Source organism: Protopterus annectens, chromosome 9.part0, assembly GCF_019279795.1.
Source record: "Protopterus annectens isolate FY-2018-M chromosome 9.part0, PAN1.0, whole genome shotgun sequence".
Lineage (NCBI taxonomy): Eukaryota > Metazoa > Chordata > Ceratodontiformes > Protopteridae > Protopterus > Protopterus annectens.
In genome coordinates, this window is record NC_056743.1 from 1,855,263,104 (window position 1) to 1,855,288,989 (window position 25,886).

At 43.1% G+C, this 25,886-nt stretch overlaps 1 protein-coding gene across 2 annotated transcripts in view; it reads right to left on the reverse strand.

The window, feature by feature from the left end:
* Positions 1–25,886, reverse strand: part of LOC122812296 (tyrosine-protein phosphatase non-receptor type substrate 1-like) — a 247,219-nt gene that overhangs the window by 217,604 nt on the left and 3,729 nt on the right. The window contains exon 2 of one of the 2 annotated variants that reach the window (XM_044084703.1): positions 16,374–16,519. The exons of the other annotated variant lie outside the window; for it this stretch is intronic. Within the exon in view, the coding sequence (XP_043940638.1) occupies positions 16,374–16,519 (146 nt within the window). The remainder of the gene's footprint in view (positions 1–16,373; positions 16,520–25,886) is intronic. 2 annotated transcript variants of the gene reach the window in all.

Genomic DNA, 25,886 nt, shown 5'->3' on the forward strand with positions numbered 1-25,886 from the left:
GCAGCCACCAAAAAGGAACTTGCAGAGACTTCCTCATCTGTTCATCCTCCAAATAAAGATTCAGGAATGATGGACAGATACGGGAAGCATATCTTTTCTTCAACAACTTTTTCTTTATGATCGCTGAATTACTTATCCCATTTTACGAGGCTACAAAGAGATCTCCTGAAAGAGTTAGGAGATACTCCCCAAGGCTCACTGACTGAGCAGATGAATGAGAAGGTCTCCTCCCAGTTGTCCACCTTAAATTCTATTGTCAACTCCTCCATGAGGCTTATATCTTACACAGCAGATGGAGCGAGCAGGGCAGCAGGTTCCGGAGTTTCCCCTTAGGAGACACTCCTGGATGCCCTTGTGTAATTTCGCTGAGCCCTTCAAACTCTAACTTTATTACTATCCCCTTTGATGGTTCCTCACTCTTTGGACCTAAAGTAAAAGATACTCTAACCTGATGCGAGCAGGAAGGAGAAACTTTCTCTGCCATTGGAGTACATTTTTCTGTCCCTTCAAAGCCTTATCCCAAAGGTCAGAAGGGTGGGAAGGTGTGGTTTAAAAAATCCCAGAAATTTTTCCAGGATGCTTGGGCTGATATCTTCCCCAGGGGCACAGGGGGAGGTAATAATGGTAGATGCCACCCCAGAGGCAGAGGGGGTCCGCAGAACCAAGGTGACCATGATTCCTTTTGCGGATGACCTTATCAGCACTCCTGAAAGGAGGCCCGACTGATCTACTCTGGAGGCAGTCGGGGGACATTTATCAATTTACCCAGAAGCCTGGTGAAATATCACCAATGACAAATGGGTACTAAACATAATATCCAGAGGATACATCATTCCCTTTTGCTTACCTGTCCCAAACACCAGAACACTCCCGGATGTTCCACTCACTTTGAGGGAACAAGCAACTATAGAGGTTCAAAAGTTTCTTCAAAAAAAGTAATCCAAGAAGTCCTCGCAGACCAAATAGGATTCAGAACTTACCCAAGATTCTTTTTAGTGCCAAAAAGAACAGGGGACTGGAGGCCCATATTGGACCTAAGCAATTAAACAAATCTGTCAAAAAGTCAAAGTTCTGAATGGTGACACTGCAGTCGTCTATACTTCCCTTTTTAGGGAAAGACAATTGGATGTGCTCGATAGACCTTCAGGATACTTACTACCATATAAAAATGGAAAGGACATCAAGAAGGTTCTTACACTTCTGGCTGGGAGCCAGCCGCTGTCACTTTAGAGCTCTGCCCTTTGGTCTCACTACAGCCCCCAGAGTGTTCACCAAATGTATGGCGATAGTCACGGCTCACTTGAGACGTCTAGGATTCCGTGTGTTTCCCTATCTAGATGACTGGCTCTTGTCTGCCACCACCAAGCATCTACTCCTACAAGCCAGGGATCTAACACTGGACATCTGCAATCATTTGGGCATTACAGTAAATTTGCAAAAATCTGCCTTGTTGCCCTCTCAACATATTACATTCATAGGCGCAGATCTAGACACTTCATTGATGATAGCACGTCTTCCAGCAGAAAGGGTCATTGCTCTCAGACATCAAATTCTTCACATTCTTTCCATGGAGAAAGTGAAAGTAAAAGTAGTTTTTTGCTTACTAGAAACAATGGCCTCCACAATTACTCTAGTCCCTCTTGCCAGAATGCACATTTATTTACTTAACATTTGTTGACCAGGAAAGTCTGACTAGGTTCCACAGAGTCTGTTTTCAGCAGAGGCCTGGGGAGAAATGCTCCAGATTTATGTCTTTAGAATGTGGGAGGAAATGGCAGTACTGGGAGGAAACCCACACAAACGTAGGGAGAACATGCAAACTCCACACAGAAGGCACCCCAGCCGAGAATCAAACCGGAGAACCTCTTGCTGTGAGGCGTCAATGTTAACCGCTGCACCACTGCGCTGCCCTGGCTTTACACATGAGGATACTTCAGTGGCTATTATTCTCCCAATGGTCTCTTCAAGAACTTCCAATGTCTTATCTGATCAGGATAACGGAATCTTGCAAGAACAACTTGAGATGGTGGATGCATTCCACCCATGTAACAATAGGCAGACCCTTTGTTTCACTTCAACCAGTAGCTACAGTGACCAGGGATGCTTTCCAGATGGGGGGGCACTATCTGGGAAGAACAGACCAAGATACATGGCAAGATCACTAGGCTCACTTACATTTAAATGTTCTAGAGATGAGAGCAGAGCAATTCTAATGCCTCATGAGTGGCCTCTCAAACAAATGATTTTCCAAACATGGGGACAGCCTTGCTGTGACCTCTTTGCCACTCCCATGAATATCAAGTGCAGCAGCTACTTTACCCTAGTTCCCCCTCCGGGGGAGACACCAAGAGACTCTCTGGCTCACGACTGTCCCTCGGGACTTCTATATGCCTTTCCAACTGTTCCTCTCATACCCAGATTAATCCAGAAAGCTCAAAGCTTGGAAGCAGAACAATTCTCATTACCCCTTACTGGCCTCATCAAGTTTGGTTCCCCTTCCTGTAGCCCCGCCTTCAGGAGAAGCCTTGGATCCTGGACCCAGTACCAGATCTGCTGACTCATATGTCAGGGGAGCTTCATCCATCTCTCCACACCCTAAAACTGACAGCTTAGCTACTCCACTTCCCAATTTAGTTAGGCTTCACAATTTCACTTCTACTGCAAAACATATTTAAATGTCCTCCCATAAAGCTTCTACTAGAAAGCTTTATTCTAGCAAATGGGAGAGGTTTTCCCTGTGGGCTCAAGATAAGAACATTGACCCTTTCTCTGCACCTATTCACTCCATTTTGGAATTTTTGGTGGAACTGTTCCAACAAGGCTCAGCTGTAGCTACCATCAACGTTCAACTTGCTGCAATTTCAGATTTTCATATTGGTGATATTTCTTCAATCTTAATGTCACACAGGTTGTGTAAAGCCTTCTTAAAGTTGCTTCCTTACTAAGACCACCCTTTAAGGAACCCCTCGCTCCCTGGGATCTAAATTTCATTTTGTCCCATCTCACTTTACCTCCCTTTGAGCCTTTGTGATCTTCAGAACTTAAGTTCCTTTCATGAAAGACCTTATTTCTAGTGGCTAGAACTTCCACTAGAAGGGTGTCAGAACTGCAAGCCCTATCTGTTAAACCACCATATTTGATTTTTCATAAGGACAGGGTATCCTTACGAACTAACCCTTCCTTTTTACCAAAAGTTGCTTCTCCAAACAATATAAACCAATCCATAGTACTCCCAGTATGTTTTCCTCAACATAGCAACAAGGCAGAGTATAAATTACACCAAACGGACATGCACAGACAACTCAGAATCTATTAACACAGAACCAAAGACTTTAGAAAATCTGACCAATTATTTGTATCCTTTTCTGATGCAAAGAGAGGATCATCAGTTTCAAAAACCACTCTTTCTAACTGGCTTTCAAATTGTATTATCTTTATCTACAAATCTAATAACAAGGATATTCCTTTCAAAGTAAAGGCTCATTCCACTAGAGCATTAGCTATGTCATCTGCTTTCCTAAAGATAATATTTGTGCAGCAGCTACATGGTCTACTCCACACACTTTTATTACTCATTACAAAGTAGATTTGGCCTCCAGGGACAGAGCATCCTTTGGTTCCATGGTGCTGAAAGGTATACTCCCGTGAGCCACCCAAGATAAAGGTGCTAGGGATGCTGTCCCATCATTGTAAGAATGAAGGCGAGATAGGACAATATAACATAAAGAAGTTATGTACTCACCATAATGTTCCATATTTGTTGTCCATCTTGCCGTTCATTCTTACTAACCCTCCCTCCTTCCTCCTGCCAAAGACTTTTTGTGGACCTGGTAGATTTCTGTACCTGAGGGACTCTTTGTCTCAGCTTGTTTCTCCTTCCAGTATGTTTGGTATGGACTTACATATTGTCTATATGTATATGTGTATAAATATGTATATAGTGTACATATTGCTCAGTATTAGCAACAAACAAGATCTGGGGAATTGCACCACTGCATTGTGGGATACCATCTTTCCATAGAGCCAAGTTTGAGATCTTCAGCTAAGTATTCGGCCGAGTCAGAGCTGAGGATCAGCTCTGAAACCATCATTGTAAGAATGAACAGTGAGATGGACAACAAACATGGAACGTTATGGTGAGTACATAACTTCTTTTTTGATTCATCAGGAAGAATGTGGGAATAGGTCTGCTAGCATTTGGACTACAAACTGGAAACATCAAAACATGCAGTTCTGCTAGTTTATTTTGCTAATTATTTACAACTACTGTTAAGTGGGAAGAGCTGCTCTGAGAACACAAATCAGAGCAATTCAAACAAAAAAGTGAAAATGAAAATTGGTTCCAGAAGCTGTACAAAATACCCATTACACATTATTCCCTCTACTGTCTATTTACACAGCAGTAAAAAAATGAGTTTTATTTGTAGCTGGGCTCATATAAGGGGACATGAAGAGGATCCTAGGAGACCTGCAAGACTACTTTACTATTGCAGGTCCATTGCAATGTAATAATTACTTAATGTTTCTGATGCATTAAAATATTGAAGAGTACAAGTAAATAGTGGAACAACAGAAATAGAGTGGCAACCATAAACAAACATATGATGTTAGTTTTCCATCCCCACCATGGAAAACATCACTAAGAAAGATAAACACTGCACCAAGAAAATACAGCAACATGAAACACGTATGCTCTATTTGTGCTTTGCTGTAATAACACCAATACAAATAATTTTGATCTGAATGCTTTGGGATTGCACCGTACCTCTCAAGTTATTTGGTCTTGAATTCTGGACAAAGCCAAAAATAACTGTGGTGGTGGGATCAGGAGCAATTTTTAAATATTACTCTGGTTCACTGAAAAGGGTGGCCACGGTGGTGCAGGGGTTAGCATTGTCGCCTCACAGCAAGAGGTTCTCTGGTTCAATTCTTGGCTGGGGTGCCTTCTGTGCAGAGTCTGCATGTCCTTCCTGTGGTCGTGTGGGTTTGCTCCGGTTTCATCCCAAAGACATGCAGTAGGTGGATTGGACACTCTAAATTGGCCCTAGGTGTGAGTGTGTGCGTGTGTGTGCCTTCTGTGGAAGGTTGGGTGCCAGGCTGGCAACTCGACACCGTAAAACTCCACTGCCAATCATGAGTGGACAGATGAGCAGCTGTGGCAACCACTAACCGGGAAAAAGCCGAAAGAAGAAGAAAAGAAGACTCTGGTTCACTGAAAAAGTTAATAGAACAATGAGTTTGGCATCAACATGCATTCTGTGAACAATAAGAAACATAAAACTATAATGACTGGCCTTGCTGACCAACTGTAATAATTAAAGATTTACCAAAACATGATAACATTTTATTATGGACAGGGAAACATTTGAAACAAAATCAGGGACATTCTGCCAAAATAGGAACAGCTGAGTGGTATGGTCAGCAGTCAAAATGGAATGTCTTGTCACAGTAATCTATTCTAGGATTTCACGATTTCAATACCTTTTTGAGTGTGCAGGATTTTAAATTATGCAGTTATGACTTTTTGAACAAGTCTCAGCAGAAGAATAAAAATGTGTAGTTTTAATGACTAAGATAATTACAACTAAGTATCCTTAAAATCTTAAGTTGGGGCATCTTCATTGTCATAGACGTTAGTATGGTTTACTTATTTCCAAAACATTTATAGCACCAACAAGCAAACAAATTCACACAGCCTATCTAGATCTCACCAAGGCTTTCAACACCATCCTCCACTCTGGAATTATAGATAAACGCACTAAACTAGGTATAAATCCCTATGTCACAAGACGGGCTACCAACTGGCTCACTGACAGAACCCATACTGTGAAAGTAGCAGACTCCAAATCCAACTTCAGACCAGTGACAAGTGGAGTACCACAGGGTTCAGTCCTGGGTCCTCTCCTGTTTGGTATCTACTTCTCTGAAGTACAGGCTAACACAGAATGTCTTTGGCTAATGAAGTTTACAGATGACTGCAAAGTAGGAGCCATAATCAAAACTCCTAATGATGTGGACATCCTATAAAAGGGCTGCAGTGAGACAGATGCCTGGTGTCAAAGCCATGGCCTCAAGCTCAATGCAAAAAAGTACATTGTCATCCCATTTGGTAAAAACTCTGTAGCCATGAACTACCACATAGGCAGTAGTCTACTTAACACCAAAAGTGTGATAAGAGACCTTGGGACACAGGTGGACAGTAGTCTCTCCTTTCATAATCATATCACCACAGTAGTCAGGAAATCCTTCTATGTGGCACACCTCATCACAAAAGGTTTCTCATCCAGGAAAAAAGAGGTCATTGTTCCCCTCCCCTCATCACTCATTAGACCCATTATAGAGTACAACACCACAAGACATCTACAACAACTGGAAAGGCCACAGAAATACCTCACAAAGAGGATTACTGGCCTCAAACAGATGCCCTATGCAGGCCATCTCAAAAAACTCCAGCTTTACTCCATCACATATCACCTACTCAGAGGCGATCTCTGCCTAACATACAAAGCTATGTCACTCCCAGAGCTGTTGGACATGCTCCACTTAAAGAAATCTCAATTCCTCTGAGCTACATGCTCTAGGGACCTAAACATTGTCACCACAATAAACAGAACATGCTGGAGGGATAGTTTCCTGTCCCAGAGAATTCCCATACTCTGGAATAAACTATATATCTATATCAAACAAAGATCTTCATTAGCACGCTTCAAGAAAAATCTTGATGATTGGATGGGAGATAGGAAATTCACCCCAGGGATCACTTCTGTGGCTCTGCTTTCAGGGGCACAGCAAAATAATTTTCTTGGGTGGTGAAAGCCAGGGTACCTTTTGGCTAAGCTTATATAGGCCCTAGGGCCAATAGCCTAGTACCTACCTATGAACCTACCTATGAACCTATGTAGTATCTCAGGGCAAATCTGGGTATTGCCATGGAGGTTCTTGATATAGCCATAGAAGGCTTTCTGTTTGTTTTTAGTGTCTGCCACAATTCTGCTTTAATAGCTGGCTTTAGAGGTTTTGATGAGGGATCTCAACTTTTTGTTGAGGCTAATAAGGGAGTTTTTCCAGTCTTAGGACTTCACCTTTTTCTGCAACAGTTTCTTCCTTCTTTTGTAGAGTTTATTAATGGCAGGGGACCACCAGATTGGCTTAATTTTTTTAGAGGAGAGGATCTTGGTTCTGTTGGGTATGGCTAGTTCCATGCATTTAGGTATGTGTTCGTACAGTGCATTGGTGTATGATTCAGCAGTCATGCAGCTATTTTCCATTGGCATCAGTGTCTTGAAGATATCCACCTCTGTTTTTAGGGGTCCAAAGTCCGTTTTGGAGAAGTTTTTCAAGGCGGTTACCTTTGCGGGGGGGGGGGGGTGAGATGTGGATTTCCATGGTGATTAGTTTATGTTCGGAATTGACCAGGGACAGTTTAACTATTGGTGTAGAGTAACTGTTACCAATGTTAGTAATAACCAGGTCAAGGATGTTGCTTCCTCAAATGGGGGTCAGAATGAGCTGGTCCACGGCATTGGAAATGATGAATTCAAGGAAGCATTGATCCAGTGTATTGGTTGGTGCTTGAGTAGTTTTCCCAGTTGATGGATGGGTAGTTGAAGTGTCCTAGTAAGACAGTGTTGGGTTGGATCTTGATAGATTCCAGGGTGCTTAGGAACATGGAGTGAGAGTCTAGGGACATGGTTGGGAACCTATAGCAGGCTATGACCTGGATCGCCGTCTTACCCAATGTTAGTTGCACCTGAAGTATCTCAGATGTGCTATGCTGGGCTACTAATCTGGAGGTCTGCATATCCTCTATGACTATGGAGACACCACTGCCTTGGGAGCTTCGTTCCATGTTTTGGGACCGAAAGGTGTGGAATGAGTTATAGCCTGGTAGCGCAGGGGTGCTTTCTGCCTCTTTAAACCAGGTCTCCATTACAGTACAAGTGTCGATGTTCTCCATTTTGAGGAGTGCTTCGAGTCAGTGCATCTTGAGATTTAGAATTCTAGTGTTGAGTAGCATGACCCTAAGATTACATTTATTTATAGCTGTTACAGTGGTCATTTGGTATTTGGAACACCACCTAAAAAAGGCACTACAGGTGTGGCAATAGCCTTAGCCAGTACCCAGAAACCCAGGGGTGACAGATGCAGGCCATCTCTGGCAAGACATTGAGGTCTAGCAATCGCGTCATCCCAAGCAGACAGATACTGGATCCCATTAGAATGACAACAGAAACTTAGCTAATTGTTGAAGTCAATCATTTTTTGTTTGTATTGTGGTATAATTTTGAGTGATGTTAGTATACTGCTCAGGGCTAGTGTCATATCTGCTTGGGCCACATAATCTGAGTGCTCCACCATGTCACTTTTCATGTAGTCTAGGGAGGTGCATCTCAGGTCATTCACAACCACATGAACAATGACAGAGTCATACTTGTACTTGTTGTGTAGTGACCTGAGTGCGTGTTTTATGTGTCAGATTCTGGCACCTGATAGACAGCTGTTACCTTCCCCATATTCAACCTAGTCAGTGGGACATCTGTGTGCCTCACCATTGAGTCACCTATGATTAGTGTATTGGACAAAGTGTTTAGCCTTAGGGGCTTAGGTTGAGGGTCACACTGTGGATGTGAGCTATGTGTCCTGCGGTCTGTGCTGTGTTGTGGTGGTCAAATGCATTTCTGTCTTGGAGGTCTCTGCTATTTGTGTAAATTTCTGCTGAGAGCCTCCACAAAGGTGGGTGTTTGCTTTGTGTTTTTATGTGACAGCTGTGATAGAGGGTGTTCTGAAGGGCTATGTGTTCAATGTGGTGTGGTGCAGGTGTTGACCTTCTCCTCTGGCTCAACTAGTCTGGTCTTGGCTGGAGCATGCATAGCTTCCAATTTGGTGATATAAGTGCATCTCTCACAAATCTGAGTGTTGGGAGGTAAGAGGAGAGGGCTGTCTGTGTACATGAGGCAGTTGCTGCACTGCCTCAGAATGCCCAAGTGCACCAGGTTAATAGGAGAAAGCACAGGGAACTGTCCTTTAATCATGCCAGGACAAGTGGTCATAACTACTAGGTACTGGAGCTATTTCCATGAAGAATGAATAGTGCTGATGGCACCAGCTGGAAATGCCACAGAAGTACCTCATGAAGAGGATCACAGGCATTAAATACATGTCCTACACGAAGAGATTCAAAATACTCCAGCTATTCTCTGTCTCATATTGCCTACTTAGAGGTGATCTCTGCTTGACTTACAAAGCCATGTCTTACCCAGCCCTGTTAGAAATCATACATCTAAAGAAATCCCAATCCCTCCACACCACATGCTCCAGAGACCTCAACTTCATTACTGCAATCAACCTATCATGCTGGAGGGACAGATTCCTCACCCAGGGACTGTCCATGCTCTGGAATAGACTTCTCATACATATCCAGCAGACTACCTCGCTGACCCTATTCAAGAGAAATCGTGATGAGTGGATGATTAATAGAAAGTTCACCCAGGGATCACTCCAGTGTCTCTACATGATAGAGGCACTGGGAACTAACGTCAGGCGGTACAATGCCAGGGCACTTCTATAGGCTAGGCTTGTAAAGGTTCCAAGGCCATTAGCCTAGTACACACCTATGAACCTATGAATTAAAGAAACTGGAGCCATAATCAACTTTTCACCTTCAAAATAACCTCTCATAAGGCAAAACAAATGGGCTAAGTGTGGGATATTTACTAATGATTAGTAAGAGAACTCAGCCTGATTTTTTTAAATTTTTTTTGTTTGCAGTTTGTTAACCGGGAAAGTCCATTGGGCCGAGATGAGCCCTTTTTCAATGGAGGCCCAGGGAGAAAAGCTTCATGTACATACATACAAAACAAAAATTAGCAAGAAGTAATACAGAAAATTAATGCAGGATGTTATAAAAGCATAAATTAACAGAAGTTAATACAAAATTTGACAAAATTTTACATAATTAATAGAAATATTTTGATATGGTTATAGCAGTAGCAAAAAGATTTTTTGAGGTATGCCATAGTAATAGTTTCTAATCTGTCATGGAATAATAATCATTCTGTTTTATTTGGCAGGCAAATGCCTACAATATCTATGGTATAAAAGGAAATAATTAGTTGTAGAAGAAAGATGAAGGAGAACTAGTCTTGTCTTTCGGCTTTTTCCCGGTAAGGTGTCGCCACAGTGGAACTCCGGTCTGCTAATGATTGGCAGTAGATTTTTTACGAAATGCCAAGGTGCCAGCTCGACCCCCAGCCTTCAACGAAGGCACGCCCATTTCCGCACGCATGTCTTTCGAACACTACCCAACTGTGGGGACGACATGCAGGCTCCACACAGAAGGCACTCCCAAGCCAAGCAGAGAATCGAACGGGAGAACCTCTTGCTGTGAGGTAACAACACTACCGCTGTACCACCATGTTGGGTAGAATTTTGCAAGATAAAGGTTGAAGGAAGAGGGAGTAATAGGGTGGAGGTTAGGAGGGATGAGAGCAGGAGCACTCACAGGTAGAAGAGAGATATGAATGAAGCAATGTTTTAAAAGTGGATAGGTTCTGGGTAGTTTGGATACTGGGAGGAAGTGAGTTCCATTTTCGTGCGAGGGAAAAAGATAATAGAAGTTTCCACGAAGTATGTAATGGTTTGTGCACTTCTAGGAGCTTTTGACTATTAGACCTTAGAGATCAATCAGGGAGATGCATAGTAAGGATGGAGGAGAGGAAGGGGCATTGAGATGGGTTGAAAATGAATTTATGAGCAGTAGCGAGTTGAATATAAGAGATCAAATTAGGGAGCTCCAGACAGTTCAAGGAGTGCAGGGAATTACAGTGGTCAGAGGAGTATTTGGAGATGGTAGCAATCTTGGAGATTTTGTTGTAACAGGATGCCATTTTAGCTTTAAGGGTGGCATGAAGATTGGCAAGGAAAGGTGCCCCATACATGAGAGAGGGTAGGAGGTAAGTAGTAGAGAGTGTGAGCTTAGTTGAAGTTGTTGCGCTGACAGAGCATTTGCAGTTTCTGGTGAGTTTTCTTGATGTTAGTTTGAAGATGACTGTCAGACTCCTAGAAGCTTAGTACTGGGGACTATTTCGAAAGGAGTCATGTTTTGGCTTACTATAGTGAAGGAGTGGGTGGCAGTGAAGAGTTACCAAATAGCTGGATAACTACAGCAGAACTAGTAAGGGGGACAGCTAGAAAGGTGCTTAGTATGACATCTGGACAGAGGAAGGACGACAAGGAGACATGGTGGTGGAATAAGGAAGTACAGGAGAGTATACAGAGAAAGAGGTTGGCAAAGAAGAAGTGGGATTGTCAGAGAGATGAAGAAAGTAGAAAGGAGTATAAGGAGATGAAGTGCATGGCAAAGAGAGAGAGATGGTGAAGGCTAAGGATAAGGCATATGAAGAGTTGTATGAAAGGTTGGACACTAAGGAGGGAGAAAAGGACCTGTACCGATTGGCTAGACAGAGGGACCGAGCTAGGAAAGATTTGCAGCAGGTAAAGGTGATAAAGGATAATGAGGGAAACATACTCACAAGCGAGGAGAGTGTGTTGAGGAGATGGAAAGAGTACTTTGAGGGGTTGATTAATGAAGAGAATGAGAGGGAGAGAAGGTTGGATGATGTGGGGATAATGAATCATGAAGTACAATGGATTAGCAAGGAGCAAGTAAGGATAGCTATGAAGAGGATGAAGAACAGAAAGGCTGCTGGCCCAGATGACATACCTGTGGCAGCATGGAGGTGTTTAGGTGAAATGGCAGTGGAGTTTTTAACCAGATTGTTTAATGAAATCTTGGAATGTGAGAGGATGCCTGAGGAATGGAGGAAAAAGTGTTTTGGTACCGATTTTTAAGACTAAAGGTGATGTGCAGAGCTGTAGTAACTACAGAGGGATTAAATTTATCAGTCACAGCATGAAGTTATAGGAAAGAGTAGTGGAAGCTAGGTTAAGAAGAGACGTGATTATTAGTGATCAACAGTATGGTTTCATGCCAGGAAAGAGCACTGCAGATGCAATGTTTACTCTGAGAGTGTTGATGGAGAAGTACAGAGAAGGTCAGAAGGAGTTGCATTGTGTTCTTGTAGGCTTAGAGAAAGCATATGACAGAGTGCCTAGAGAGGAGTTTTGGTATGTATGAGGAAGTCGGGAGTGTCGGAGAAGTATGTAAGAGTGGTACAGGATATGTACGAGGGTAGTGTGACAGCGATGAGGTCTGCGGTGGGAGTGACAGATGCTTTTAAAGTGTAGGTGGGATTACATCAAGGATCAGCTCTGAGCCCTTTCTTATTTGCAATGGTGATGGACAGGTTGACAGACGAATTTAGACAGGAGTCCCCGTGGACTATGATGTTTGCAGATGACATTGTTATCTGTAGTGAGAGTAGGGAACAGGTGGAGGAGACCCTGGAGAGATGGAGATATGCTCTAGAGAAGAGGAATGAAGGCCAGCAGGACTAAGACAGAATATATGTATGTGAATGAGAGAGAGGATAGAGGAATGGTGAGGATGCAAGGAGTAGAGGTGGCCAAGGTGGATGAGTTTAAATACTTGGGATCAATAGTTCAGAGTAATGGTGAGTGTGGAAGAGAGGTGAAGAAGAGAGTACAGGCAGGATGGAGTGGGTGGTGAAGAGTGTCAGGAGAGTTTTGTGACAGGCAAGTACCAGTAAGAGTGAAAGGGAAGGTCTACAAGAGGGTAGTAAGATCAGCTATGTTATATGGGTTGGAGATAGTGGCATTGACAAAAAGGCAGGAGTTTGAGCTGGATGTGGCAGAGTTAAAGATGTTAATCTTTTACACTGGGTGTGACAAGAGTAGACAGGATTAGGAATAAGTATATTAGACAGTCAGCCCAGGTTGAAAGGTTTGGAGACAAAGCTAAAGAGGCAAGATTACGTTGGTTTGGACATGTGCTGAGGAGGGATGTTGAGTATATTGGGAAAAAGATGCTAAGGATGAAGCTACCAGGTAACAGGAAAAGAGGAAGGCCTAAGATAAGGTTTATGGATGTGGTGAGAGAGGACATTCAGGTGGTTGGTGTGACAGAGCAAGATGCAGAGACAGGAAGAAATGGAAACAGATGATCCGCTGTGGCGAACCCTAATGGGAACAGCCAAAAGAAGATGTTGATGATGATGATAGAGAAGGAGTTTTTGTCTATTTTGGTGTTTTTAGATTGGGTTAAGATGATGATTGGATTTGGATGCATCGAGAGCTAGGTGATTGGTTAACATCCATGTCTCTGTGATTGGTTAGCATTCATGTCTCTGTGCTGTTCAGATCAGCCTGGGTTGCTTGCATGACTTTGGGGAGAGATTCAGCAGAGCAGATGATGGTAGAGTTGTCCACGTTCTGGACAAGTTTAGCATTTGGGATACAGTGATGAAAGTCATTAATGAAGAAGTTGAATAGGAAAGGGCCCAGGACAGAACCTTGGGGGATGCCTGTCAGAGTATCAAGAGGGGAGGAGGTACAGTTTTTCCACGTGACGGCCTATTGTTTATTTGAGAGGTAGTTGGAAAACCAATTTATACAAGAGGAGGAAAGATTAAGTTGAGAGAGCTTGGACAAAAGTAACTATGGGAAATGGTATTGAAGGCCTTAGATAGGTCTAAGAGAAGGATAGATATAATATTGCCATTGTCATGAGCACAGTTAATGTTATCAAGGAAGGATAGAAGGGTTGTGGTGGTACTGTGTCCAGATATGAATCCGTATTGTGTCAGGGTCAGCAGATGGTTATCTAAAAGGTAAGTTAAGAGTTGAAGGTGAATACATTTTTCAAGAATTTTAGAGATGGGGAGAGAATGGCTATAGGGTGGAAAATGGAGATGTCAGTGTTGCTGCCTCCTTTGTGTAAGGGAATGATAAAGGCTTTTTCCAGAGGAGGAGTATGTAGGATTCTTGGATGGAATGATTAATCAGAATACTGATGGGGAGCACAATGCCATTGGCAACTAACTTGAGGAAGTTAGATGGTAAGTTGTCAGGGGCATTAGAACATGGTTTTAATTTTTGTAGATTTTTTTATAGTGTTGACAGGGATGGGTTTAAGGGAGAAAGGAGGGGTGGGTAACATTCATGGCAGAAGGAGAGGAGTTGTAGGTGAGAGATGTGGAAGGAGCTAATGAGTTCTTAGGGAAGGATGCGGTGAGCTTGGCTATTGAGTCTATGAAGAAGGAGTTAAATTTGGTGGCTATGATATATTATGGAGAGCTAGGGTCACCGCAGGGGTAGTATTTTCTGCTGAAACTGAGGATGGCAGAGATACTACTCCAACATTTCTTGGGGCTGGATTTTTGATTATTTTGAAGCTTAGAGTAGTAGGATTTCTGATCAGAAGCATTTTTTTTAACTCTATTACAAAGTTGTTTATTTTCGGTAAGGGAGTTGGGTGTTTTATATTTCTGGTAGAGTTTCCAAGATTTATCATGGGTGTACATGAGGATTATTGTTTTTTTGGAAAGTCAGGGGGTGGTTTTGGATTTCACTCTTTTGGTTCTAGGAGGAGCAAAGCTGTTTAGTAAGTTAATGAATAAAGTATTAAAGTAAGCAAAAAGCATTTTCAAGAGGAAGGGTTTTTAACGGGTTGCAGTTCATCTGTTTTAACCAGTCAGAGAAGGATTGAGGGTTAATGTTTGTGAGGGTATGGGTTAATATGTAATTGTCTTGTAGGTGTAGGGAGAAAGGTGAATGACATGTGAAGGGAAGAAGGTGATCGCTAATGAAATTGGGCAAGGTGTCACTCTCAGATATATTGTTGGGATGGGAAACATATCCAGTCCAGAATACTGCTTGAAGAGTTATCTTTATTGGGTCTGGTTGGAGAGTTAATTAATTGAGAGAAGTTAAATAAGTTTATATTCTGGGAGTTGGTGGCAGAGTAAATAGAAATCCAGTTAATGTTAATGTCTCCTAAGATAACTGTTTCATTAGTTATATTAGATGAGAACCAACAGCGAATATCTTCAAGAAAGGGGATGTTGTTTCCAGGAAGAATATATAGAGCAGCTATAACTATGCATTTATGGTTGTTGATTTTTAGGAGGGCCAAGGTTATTTTGGATGTAGCAAACTGAAGTATTGGGTTGGTGTAAGGTGTTACTGTTAGAGAGGAGGAAAAACATAGGGCTACTTCACCTCCTTTCTTTTGAGTTCTGTCATTTCTTATGATTCTATAGTTGGGGGGTGATTTCCGAGTCTTTAAGGTTTGGTTTGAACCATGTTTTGGGACTGATAGAATGTCAGGGTGGTTATGGGAGAGCCAAGCATGGAAGATGGGTGGTTTATTACTGAGGCTCTGGGTGTTAATAGTAGCAAAGAGGAGAGACTTGTGGAAAGAGAGAGAAGGGGCTGGAGTTCAGTTTGTTTTCTGGTTGGCAGGAGGTCCAGGGTTAGGGTGTATGTCTCCAGAAGGGAAGATAGAGATTAGTTCAAGAAGGAGGGGAAAAAGTTCTTTAGAATCCCCAAACCTGGAGTTCAAAGGAGGAAAGAATATGGGATATGGATTATGAGGGATGGGGACTATATTTGAGGTGGCAAGGAGGTTTCTGTTAAAGAGGAGAAAGTCATTGGTTTGACAGAGGTGGGGAGAAATGCAGGTTAAGTAGAAAGGTTCTTTTTGGGGTTTGTAGAGGTTATGTGGAGGGGAGGGAAATAACAGAAATAAGGGAGACAGGTAGGGTGGAGTAGAAGGTAGATGAAGCCGAGAAGGAGGAATGAGCGAGAAAGGAAACTCAGCAAAAAACTATCAGTGAAAACAATCACTATTAACTAGACAAAGCTTCTGGCAAACCCAAGGTTAGTTTAATACCAAGGTTGAAATTTGGGGTGAGTTTTGAGAGGTTGTGGCTAAAAATGACAGGCAACTACATTTCAGAAGAGTAAATTCACAGAGAAAAATAAATTTGCTGAGCGAAGCAGGGAGCAGGGCAATGATCCACAATTTGTCTTTCGGCTTTTCCCAGTTAGGGGTCACCACAGTGGAACTCCGGTTCGCTAATGATTGGCAGTTGATTTTTACATACCGGCTTGCCAGGCCTGATGCACATCCTTCAATGAAGGCACACCCATTCATGCATGTCTCCAAGCAGAAGACGCTCTACCTGAGAATCAAACCGGACAGCGTCTTACTGTGAGGCAATGATCCACAATATGTTGCTAAAAATTAAGAGTGGGGCTGTGCTGCCATCTAGTGGTGTACCTATGTAAAGGCTATATTGAGAAAAGTACTATTAGCAAGGGAGGATAAAAGGCTACGAGTGGGGGAAGAATAGGGGTTAGGAAACCGCCTTAAAACTGCTAGTGTGCATGCTGCTGAAAAAGGCAAACACAATAATATGTGGTAAAATCATAGTATAAGTTACTTAACATACACTCAAATGAACAGTAGAGGGAAGGCTGATGAAGCCAAAGGTAGTCTGAAGTTATCCGGTGGATGTCCTTTGAGAAAGAAAACTGGTCTGGCCACTGTATTGTAGAGTCGGGGAGGGAGCACCCATGGATAATGGACATGAACGAGCTGTAAAGAAGAGAAAGACTGAGTCAAAAATTGTAAAGCATAAAGCAGTTGTGTGAGGAGAAAAATAGGACAGGCTAGGGAGGTAGAAAAATATGCAATAGTGGATCTTAATAAAATAAAGTTAGCGTCATTTCTAAAAAAAGTATAACCCAGTGCAGAAGGTAATATGACAACACAATCTAAAGAGTTAAGGCATAAATGGTAGTCAGAACAGTGTTACATAATTCACCAAATTCAGATAGTGAGGTACAATTCAATAAATACACTATGAACATTTGGATGAGCAGAAGCTAATAAAAACTCGCAGGCAACTACTGATGTGCTTCGCACTGTAAACCATGACCACAGTAAGAGTATTGCAAACAGTATCACGCTTATGTAATAGGTTTCACGCTATCACCATTGCCAGAAACATTCAGTCTTTACATCTTTACAACTTGACCACATAACATGTTGCAAAAGTCAGCCAGTGCAGTGCTGGTAGTAGTGTAGAGACACTGATAGCTTTACCACATGCATTAATATATAATAGAACAATTCCAAGGGTAAGTGACACACTATGATCCCAAAGTTGACTACTTTATGTTTAGAAATAAACCAATTGATGTTATATAACGAATGGCCATGCTACAAGAGTTTTCTGCAGGTAAAACTTACATGAGTAAACATAGGTTCATAGGTAGGTACCAGGCTATTGGCCCTGGGGCCTATACAAGCCCAGCCAAAAAGGTACCCTGGCTTTTGCCACCCAAGAAAATTATTTTCTTGTGCCACTGTCGAGCAGAGACACAGAGGTGATCCTCGGGGTGAATTTCCTATTTCCCATCCAATCATCAAGATTTTTCTTGAAGAGTGCTAATGAGGAGCTTTGTTTGATATAGATCGGTAGTTTATTCCAGAGTATGGGAAGTCTCTGGGACAGGAATCTATCCCTATGGCATGTTCTGTTTATTGTGGTGACAAGGTTTAGGTCCCTAGAGCATATAGCTCGGAGGGACTGGGATTTCTTTAAGTGGAGCATGTCCAACAGCTCTGGGTTTGACATAGCTTTGTATGTTAGGCAGAGATCACCTCTGAGTAGGAAATATCTGACGGAGTAAAGCTAGAGTTTTTTGAGACGGTCTGCATAGGGCATCTGTTTGAGGCCAGTAATCCTCTTTGTGAGGTATTTCTGCGGCCTTTCCAGTTGTTGTAGATGTCTTGTGATGTACATACCAAAAGGGGCGTTGTACTCTATAATGGGTCTAATGAGTGATGAGTAGAGGGGAACAATGACCTCTTTTTTTCTGGATGAAAAACCTTTTGTGATGAGGTGTGCCATGTAGAAGGATTTCCTGACCACTGTGGTGATGTGATTATCAAAGGAGACACTACTGTCCACCTGTGTCCCAAGGTCTCATCACACTTTCGGTGTTAAGTATACTACCGCCTATGTTGTAGTTCATGGGTACAGAGTTTTTACCAAAGGGGATGACAATGCACTTTTTGTCACGGAGCTCGAGGCCATGGCTTTGACACCAGGTATATGTCTCAGTGACGCCCTTTTGTAGGATGTCCACATCATTAGGAGTTTTGATTATGGATCCTAGTTTGCAGTCATCTGCGAACTTTATTAGCCAAAGACCTTCTGTGTTAGCCTGTACTTCAGAGAAGTAGATACCAAACAGGAGAGGACCCAGGACTGAACCCTGTGGTACTCCACTTGTCACTCATCTTAAGTTGGATTTGGAGTCTGCTACTTTCACAGTGTGGGTTCTGTCAGTGAGCCAGTTGGCAACCCATCTTGTGACATAGGGATTTATACCTAGTTTAGTGAGTTTATCTATAATTCCAGAGTGGTGGATGGTGTTGAAAGCCTTGGCAAGATCTAGATAGGCTGTGTGAGCCACCTTACCCTTGTCTACGGCTTTGGTGACTGCTTCAAATAAGTCAATCAGGTTTAGGAGACATGATCTGCCTTTTACAAACCCAAACTGGGTGGGGTCCAGAGTTTGGAGATTACCAATGACTTTGTTTATAAGTTCCATGATTATACTTTCCATGGCCTTGCAGACCAGGCTCATAAGGCTAATGGGGCAGTAGTTCCCAGGGTCTCTGGTGGCTCCCCCCTTGTGAAGTGGGATGACCATCACTGTGCGCCATTCAGCAGGCACAAAGCCTGAGGTGAGGCTATGATTGAACATGGTACTTTGGTGGGGTACCAGTTCGTTCTGTAGTTCATGTAGATTGCAGCCTGGGATGTTGTCTTGTCCCATGGATGCTGTGTTCTTGGCTTTGGAGAGTGTTTTTTTTACCTGTGCAGCAGTGATTACAGGAATTTTGCATTTTCCAGTATAGAGATGGGCTCTTTAGGAGGTGAGAGGGGGGATAAAGTTAGCACTGAACCTATCTGCCAGGATGTTAGCAATATCAGTTGGGTCTGTATATTTAGTGCCATTGTGCTGTAACTCAGAGCAGATCTGAATGTTGCCATTGAGATTCTTGACATAGCTATAGAATGCTTTGTGGTTGTTGTTAGAATCAGTGGCGATTTTGTTTTCGTAACTAGCTTTGGAGGATTTTATCAGGGATCACAGCTTCTTACTGAGGCTGACCAGGGAGCTCCTCCACTTATGGGATTTTACTCTCTTTTGCAACAGTTTCTTCCTTCTGTTGTACAGTTTGTTTATGGCAGGGGACCACCAGATTGGCTTCCTTTTTTTGAAGGATAGCATCTTGGTTCTGTTTGGGATAGCACGATCCATGCACTCTTGTAAGTGCTTATAAAGTGCAATTGTGTAGGATTCAGTAGTCATAACTGTATTGTCCATCTGCAATGGGTGTCATGAAGTTAACCACATCTGTCTTAAGAAGCATGAATTTGGCTTTGGAGAAAATTTTTACCATGGTTTCCTTAATGAGGGGTGGGGGCAGGATGTGGATATCTAGGGTAGTTAACTTATGGTCGGATCGGACCAATGAGGCATTGACTTCAGGTGTGGAACACCGGTCACTCATGTTGGTAATGACTAGATATAGGATATTGTTGCCCCTGGTGGGGGTATGGATAAGTTGATCCAGGGCATTGGAGTTTATGAATTCCAGAAAGTGTTGAGCAAAGGAGTTGGTACATGAGTAGTTTTTCCAGTTAATGGTGGGGTAGTTGAAATTGCCCATTATTAGGGTATTTGGTTGAACCCTAATATTTTTCAGTACATCAAGAAAAGAGGAGTGGGAATCCTGGGGCATGGTGGGTGATCTGTAGCAAGCTACAATTTGGATTGCAGTTTTGCCCAGAGTTAGTTGCACTTGGATAACCTCGGCTGCATTATGCTGAGCAACTAGCCTGGAGATGTGGATATCCTTAATGAATATGGACACACCTCCGCCTTTTGGTGTTCCGGTCCAGGTTACATGGCCGAAAAGTGTGGTATGAGTTATAGCCTGGTAGTGCAGGGGTGCTGTCTGGAGCCTTGAACCAGGTCTCAGTCACTGGACAGATACTGATGTTCTCCATTTTAAGGAGTGCCTCGAGTGAGTGCATTTTGAGATTTAGACTTCTAGCATTGAGTAGCATCACCCTCAGTTTTTGCTTGTCTGTTCCTGTTATGGTGGTGAATTTGTCATTTGAACCTTGCCTAAAAAGTCACTATAGGGGCGGCAAGAACCTTAGCCACTATCCAGAATCCCAGGGGTAACAGGTGCAGGCCATCTCTGGCAAAGCATCATGGTCTGTTAACCATGTCATCCCAGGCAGACAGATACTGGATCCCTTTAGAATGGCACCAAAATCTTAGCCAATTGTTGAAGTCAATCATTTTGTCCTTGTACTGCGGCATGATTCTTGGTGATGGCAGAATGCTACTTAGGTCTAGGGTCATACCTGCCTGGGCTACAAGATCAGAGAGCTCCTCCATGTATCTTTTCATGTAGTCCAGGGAGGTATGTCTCAGGTCATTCACACCAACATGGACAATGACAAAGTCATATTTGTACTTGTGGTGTAGTGACCTGAGTGCGTGGGTTATGTGGTTAAGACACAGTAAGCATTGGCCACTGAAAGGAATTGGTAAAAATGTTCAGTGTAGTTAACCACCTATGAGCAATTTGTTCCCCGTATTTTAGATAAATATATTTTAAATAGAGAGACCGTTGGGACCCTGTGAGCAGATTATTGCTACAATTTGTCAGGTACAAGTAGTCTAGAGCAATGATTCACGCAGTGAGCATGTCGATCTCCAATTTCAAATATAAGGGCACTTTTGCAAAGGAACAGTCTACTGTAATACATCAATCCAAGAGTGGTTTGTTTTTTAACTTGTAAATATGAGGACACTAAAGGGACTGGTTGGGCACACAAAGAGCATATAATATGATCAGTGCAGAGCAACTGCAGTCAGTGCATGTGACCACAGCCAGCGTTTACCATAGAGGTAAATGTTTGCAGACAAAGCAGCAAACATACAGTAAAAACAGTAGATCATTCTAGCACAGCTGGGATTAAGACAGCATTTCACAAGACAAAAAAATACAGCATAATCATCAGCAGTTTCATGAAGTATAGAGTATTACCACAAGAACTACTCTGGTCTTAATCACTATAACTTACCGTCAGGCACACAGGCAGTCATATGATTAAAAGGATACTTTACAGTTACAAAAAGTTTTTTTTTTATGCATAGTTTTATTTTCTTTTTACATTATTTCTAAAAGAAAAAACATCCACCAGTTATAATATAAAAGCTGGAATGGTGTGTTTACCATGATACATTTACAACATCAAACGTCCAAAAGACTGAACAGTTTTACATTGAAGAGAAAATGTCCAAAATGGAAACATCAAAAAGATGTCTGTACAGCAGGGTCAGGGACTCTGTCATTTCCCCACTGTAGTAGTTCATAGGTTCATAGGTTCATAGGCTCATACTAGGCTATCTGCCCTAGGGCATTTATAAGCCTAGCCAGAGTGTGTATGGCTTTCGCCACCCATTTTAAATTAATTTTGCAATGCCCTTTTTCGAGGTTAGTATACTGCGCCTCTGTCTAACAGTGACACAGAAGTGATACCCGGGGTAAACCTACGATCTCCCATCCACTCATCAAGATTCTTCCTGAAGAGAGTCAATGAGGGACTCTGCCTAGCCTGGACTGGGATTTTATTCCAGAGTGAAGGGAGCCTCTGGGTTATGAATCTGTCTCTCCAGCATGTCCTATTTATTTCAGTGCTGAGGTTTAAGTCCCTCGAGCGCGTAGCTCGATGGGATTTGGATTTTCTGAGGTGCAGCATGTCCATTAATTCCGGGTTGGACATGGCTTTATATGTCAGGCACAGATCGCATCTGAGCAGGCGGTATGCCACTGAGTAGAGCTGGAGTTTCTTTAACCGGGCAGCATATGGCATCTGTTTGAGCCCCTTGATCCTCTTGGTAAGGTACTTTTGGGGTCTTTCCAGTTGCTGCAGGTGTCTGGTAAGGTACATCCCAAAAGGGGCATTGTAGTCAATTATGGGCCTGATGAGGGATGACTAAAGAGACATGATGACCTCCCCTGATCTAGATGTGAATCCCTTCATGATTAGGTGGGCTATATAAAATGTTTTTCTAACCACTTTGGCCATGTGGTTGTCAAATGAGAGATTGATATCAACTTGGGTCCCCAGGTCCCTAATTACTTCTTCTGTACTTAATGGATTACCACCTATGTGGTAATTTGTGGGCACTTTGTTTTTGCCAAAGGGGATGACTATACACTTTTTGGCATTTAGCTTGAGGCCATGGCTCTGGCACCAGTTGTCTGTTTCTATGAGGCCCTTTTGGAGGATGCTTGTGTCAGCTGGAGACTCTATTATGGCGCCCAGTTTGCAGTCATCTGCAAACTTGGTCAGCCAGAATCCTTCTATGTTGGCCTGTACCTTCGAGAAATATATACCGAACAAGAGAGGTCCCAAGACTGAGCCTTGTGGGATGCCACTTGTAACTGGTTTGGAGTCTGACATGGCTCCAGCTATTCTAACCATGTAGGTTCTGTCCTTGAGCCAGTTTGCAACCCATCTAGTGACATAGGGGTTTATATTTAAGCTGGTGAGCTTATCTATAATGCCCGAGTGGGGTATTGTATCGAAGGCTTTTGCGAGGTCCAGGTAGGCTGTGTGGACCACCTTCCCCTTGTCAATGGCTTTGGTGACTGTTTCAAAGAAATTGACCAGGTTTAAGAGGCAGGATCTGCCCTTAACAAAGCCGAACTGGGTAGGATCCAGTGTCTGTAGGTCCCCAATATCTTTATTTATAAGGTCCATGATGATCCTTTCCATAGCTTTGCAGACCAAGCTAGTGAGACTTATGGGGCGATAGTTTCCAGGATCCGTTGAGGCACCACCTTTGTGGTGAGGGACCACTGTTGCTGTACGCCACTCTTTGGGTACATATCCTGTAGTAAGGCTGAGATTGAACAGTAGTTTTAGGTTTGGGTTTAGCTCTTCTTGGAGTTCATGTAGGGCGCAGCCTGGGACACCGTCTGGTCCCATTGATGCTGTGTTTCTTGCTTTGGAGAGGGCAGCTCTTACCTGAGCATCTGAGATGTCAGGGGGGCAGCACTCTGCTGGGATAGATATTAGCTCTTTTGGTGGGGGGGGGGGAGAAGTTTGCGCTGAACCTGTCAGCTAGGATGTTGGCAATGTCTGTGGGTTCGGTGTATTTTTTGTCATTTTGGACTAATTCTGAGCATATCTGGGAATTCCCACCCAGGTTCCTAACATAACTAAAGAAAGCCTTGTGATTATCCTTAGTGTCCTGTGCAATTTTCCTCTTGAAGCTAGCCTTAGACGATTTTATGAGTGCCCGTAGTTTTTTGCTAATACTGATCAGAGATGCCTTCCCTTTTTGGGATTTTGCTCTGTCATGTAGTAGCTTCCTCCTTCTATTGTATAGTTTGTTTATGGCTGGGGTCCACCAGACAGGACGTCTGCCTTTGGAGGATTGGGTCTTGGTTTTATTTGGGATCGCATGATCCATGCATTCCTGAAGGTGTTCACAGAATGCGTTTATAAAGGATTCTGCGGTCTGGGCCGTATTATCCACAGGCCCGGGGGCTTTGAAGGATTCCATCTCGGTTTTGAGGAGTGTGAAATTTGCTTTAGAGAAGTTTTTCACTGTGGTTTTCTGGGCATGGGGTGGGGTCGGGCTGTGACTATCCAGTGAGATTACTTTATGGTCTGATCTTACCAGTGAGGGATACACTTCTGGTCTGGAGCATAGAGTCCCCATGTTGGTGATGATCAGGTCCAGTATGTTTTCTCCTCTTGTGGGAGTGGTAACAAGTTGTTCCATATCATTTGAGTTTATAAATTCTAGGAACCTTTGAGCTAGGGTGTTGGAGCTAGAGTAATGCTCCCAGTCTATGTTTGGGTAGTTGAAGTCACCCAATATAATGGTGTTTGGTGAGACCTTCATATTTTCCAGTATTCTTAGGAAGGCCGAGTGGGGTTCCTGGGTTTGGGAGGGTGGTCTGTAGCAGGCTATAAACTGGAAGGCAGTTTTACCCACTGTTAGTTGCACATGGATAGTCTCTGATGCTTTGTGCTGTGCCACCAACCTGGAGGTGTGGGTATCTTTGATGAATATTGATACTCCCCCTCCTTTTGTGGTTCGGTCCAAGTTTTGGGCCCAAAAAGCATGGTATGAGGTATAACCTGGTAGTGCTGGGGTGCTCTCGAGAGCCTTGAACCAGGTTTCTGTTACTGCACAGATATCGATGTTCTCCATGCTATGGAGAGTAATGAGTGCATGCATCTTGAGGTTTAGACTTCTGGCTTTGAGTAGCATTACTCTTTGTTTCTTATCCATTGTGATACCTATGGAGGTGGGTTTGTCTTTTGAGCCTTGCCTAAAAAAGGCAGTATGGGGGTAGCAAGAGCCTTTGCCGATATCCGAAAGCCCAGGGGTGACAGGTGAAAGCCGTCCCTAGCGAAGCATCATGGCTTGTCGAGCATGTCATCCCAGGCTGACAGGCATTGGATCCCCTTTGAATGACAACAATACTTAAGCCAATTGTTGAAATTGATAATCTTGTCTTCATACTGTGGCATCATTCTTGGTGAGGGTAAGATGCTACTCAAGGTCAGGGTCATACCGGCCTGGGCTACATGCTCAGAGAGCTCCTCTATGTCTCTTTTCATGTAGTCCAGGGAGGTATGTCTCAGGTCATTCACACCAGCATGGACAATGACTGAGTCATATTTGTACTTGCCTTGGAGTGACCTGAGTGCTTGTGTTATGTTGCGGATCCTAGCACCCGATAGGCAGCTCACCATGACCTTCTCCTTGTTCAGCCTGGTGAGTGGGACGTCAGTGTGCCTGATGATAGAGTCACCTATTACAAGTGTATCAGGTGTGTTGTTTAGCCTTAAGGGCTGTGACTGTTCGACACACTGGCTTTGTGAGCTATGTGTTGCACGTGTTTTGTTTTGGGGTAGTGGTTGCTTGGGTGTCTGCTTTGGAGGTCTCTGCTGCTTAGGCAGATTTTTATTCAGAGCCTCCAAGTATGTTTTTGTGTGTTTATGTGTTTGGTTTGCTGTCGTGGTAGGTCTATGTGAGACTGGAATTGTAGTGAGTGTGGTTTCCTTCTCCTCCTGACTGGTTACACCAGTACTGAGTTGAGAGAGCTTAGCCTCCAGTTTGGCTATATGGTTGCATCTCTCACATGTGTTGGAATTTGTTGGGAGGAGGAGAGGGTTGTCTGTGTACATTAGGCAGTTGTAACATTGCCTCAAGTTTCCCAGGTTCACCAGCTGGACCGGAGAGGAGATTGACAACTGACCTTTGGACATGCTAGAATAGTATTGGGAATTCCTTTATAATTGAAAAAAGGGCCAATGGGGAACAAGTTACTCAAGGGGAGTTTGTGAGGGTGTAGTGCTTTTAATTTTTTAGTGCTGACTTATATAATTGCTTTAGTGAGCAAGTGCTAGGCTTTAGCATAGGAATAGGGTGTTTATTATGAGAACTAGATCAGTTCCAAGGCTCAAACCCAAATAAGTGGTGCTGCTCGATGCCGCGCTATGCACAAAATCATGCAAAGTCGCGCTACAGCAGGTTTTATACAGGCGGACTTGAAAGAGCTAGAAATTGTCCCAAAACAGCCAACAGACTACCAGATTCCTGTGCTGGGAACACTCCTCCAGGGACAGATAGGCTGCTCCAAGCTCCCCACTGCCACTGGTGAACAAAGAAGCCTCCCTCTATCCAAGAAAGGAAATGGCAACACAGGAACTTTCCAAAAGTCCAGAATACAGCAAAGCCTGTATTTGGACTACTCTAGGTCAGGAAAGATGGGAAACAAGGATAAGTTTTTTTTTTTTTCTTTTTTGCAACAAACAGCAGGAAATTGCAAT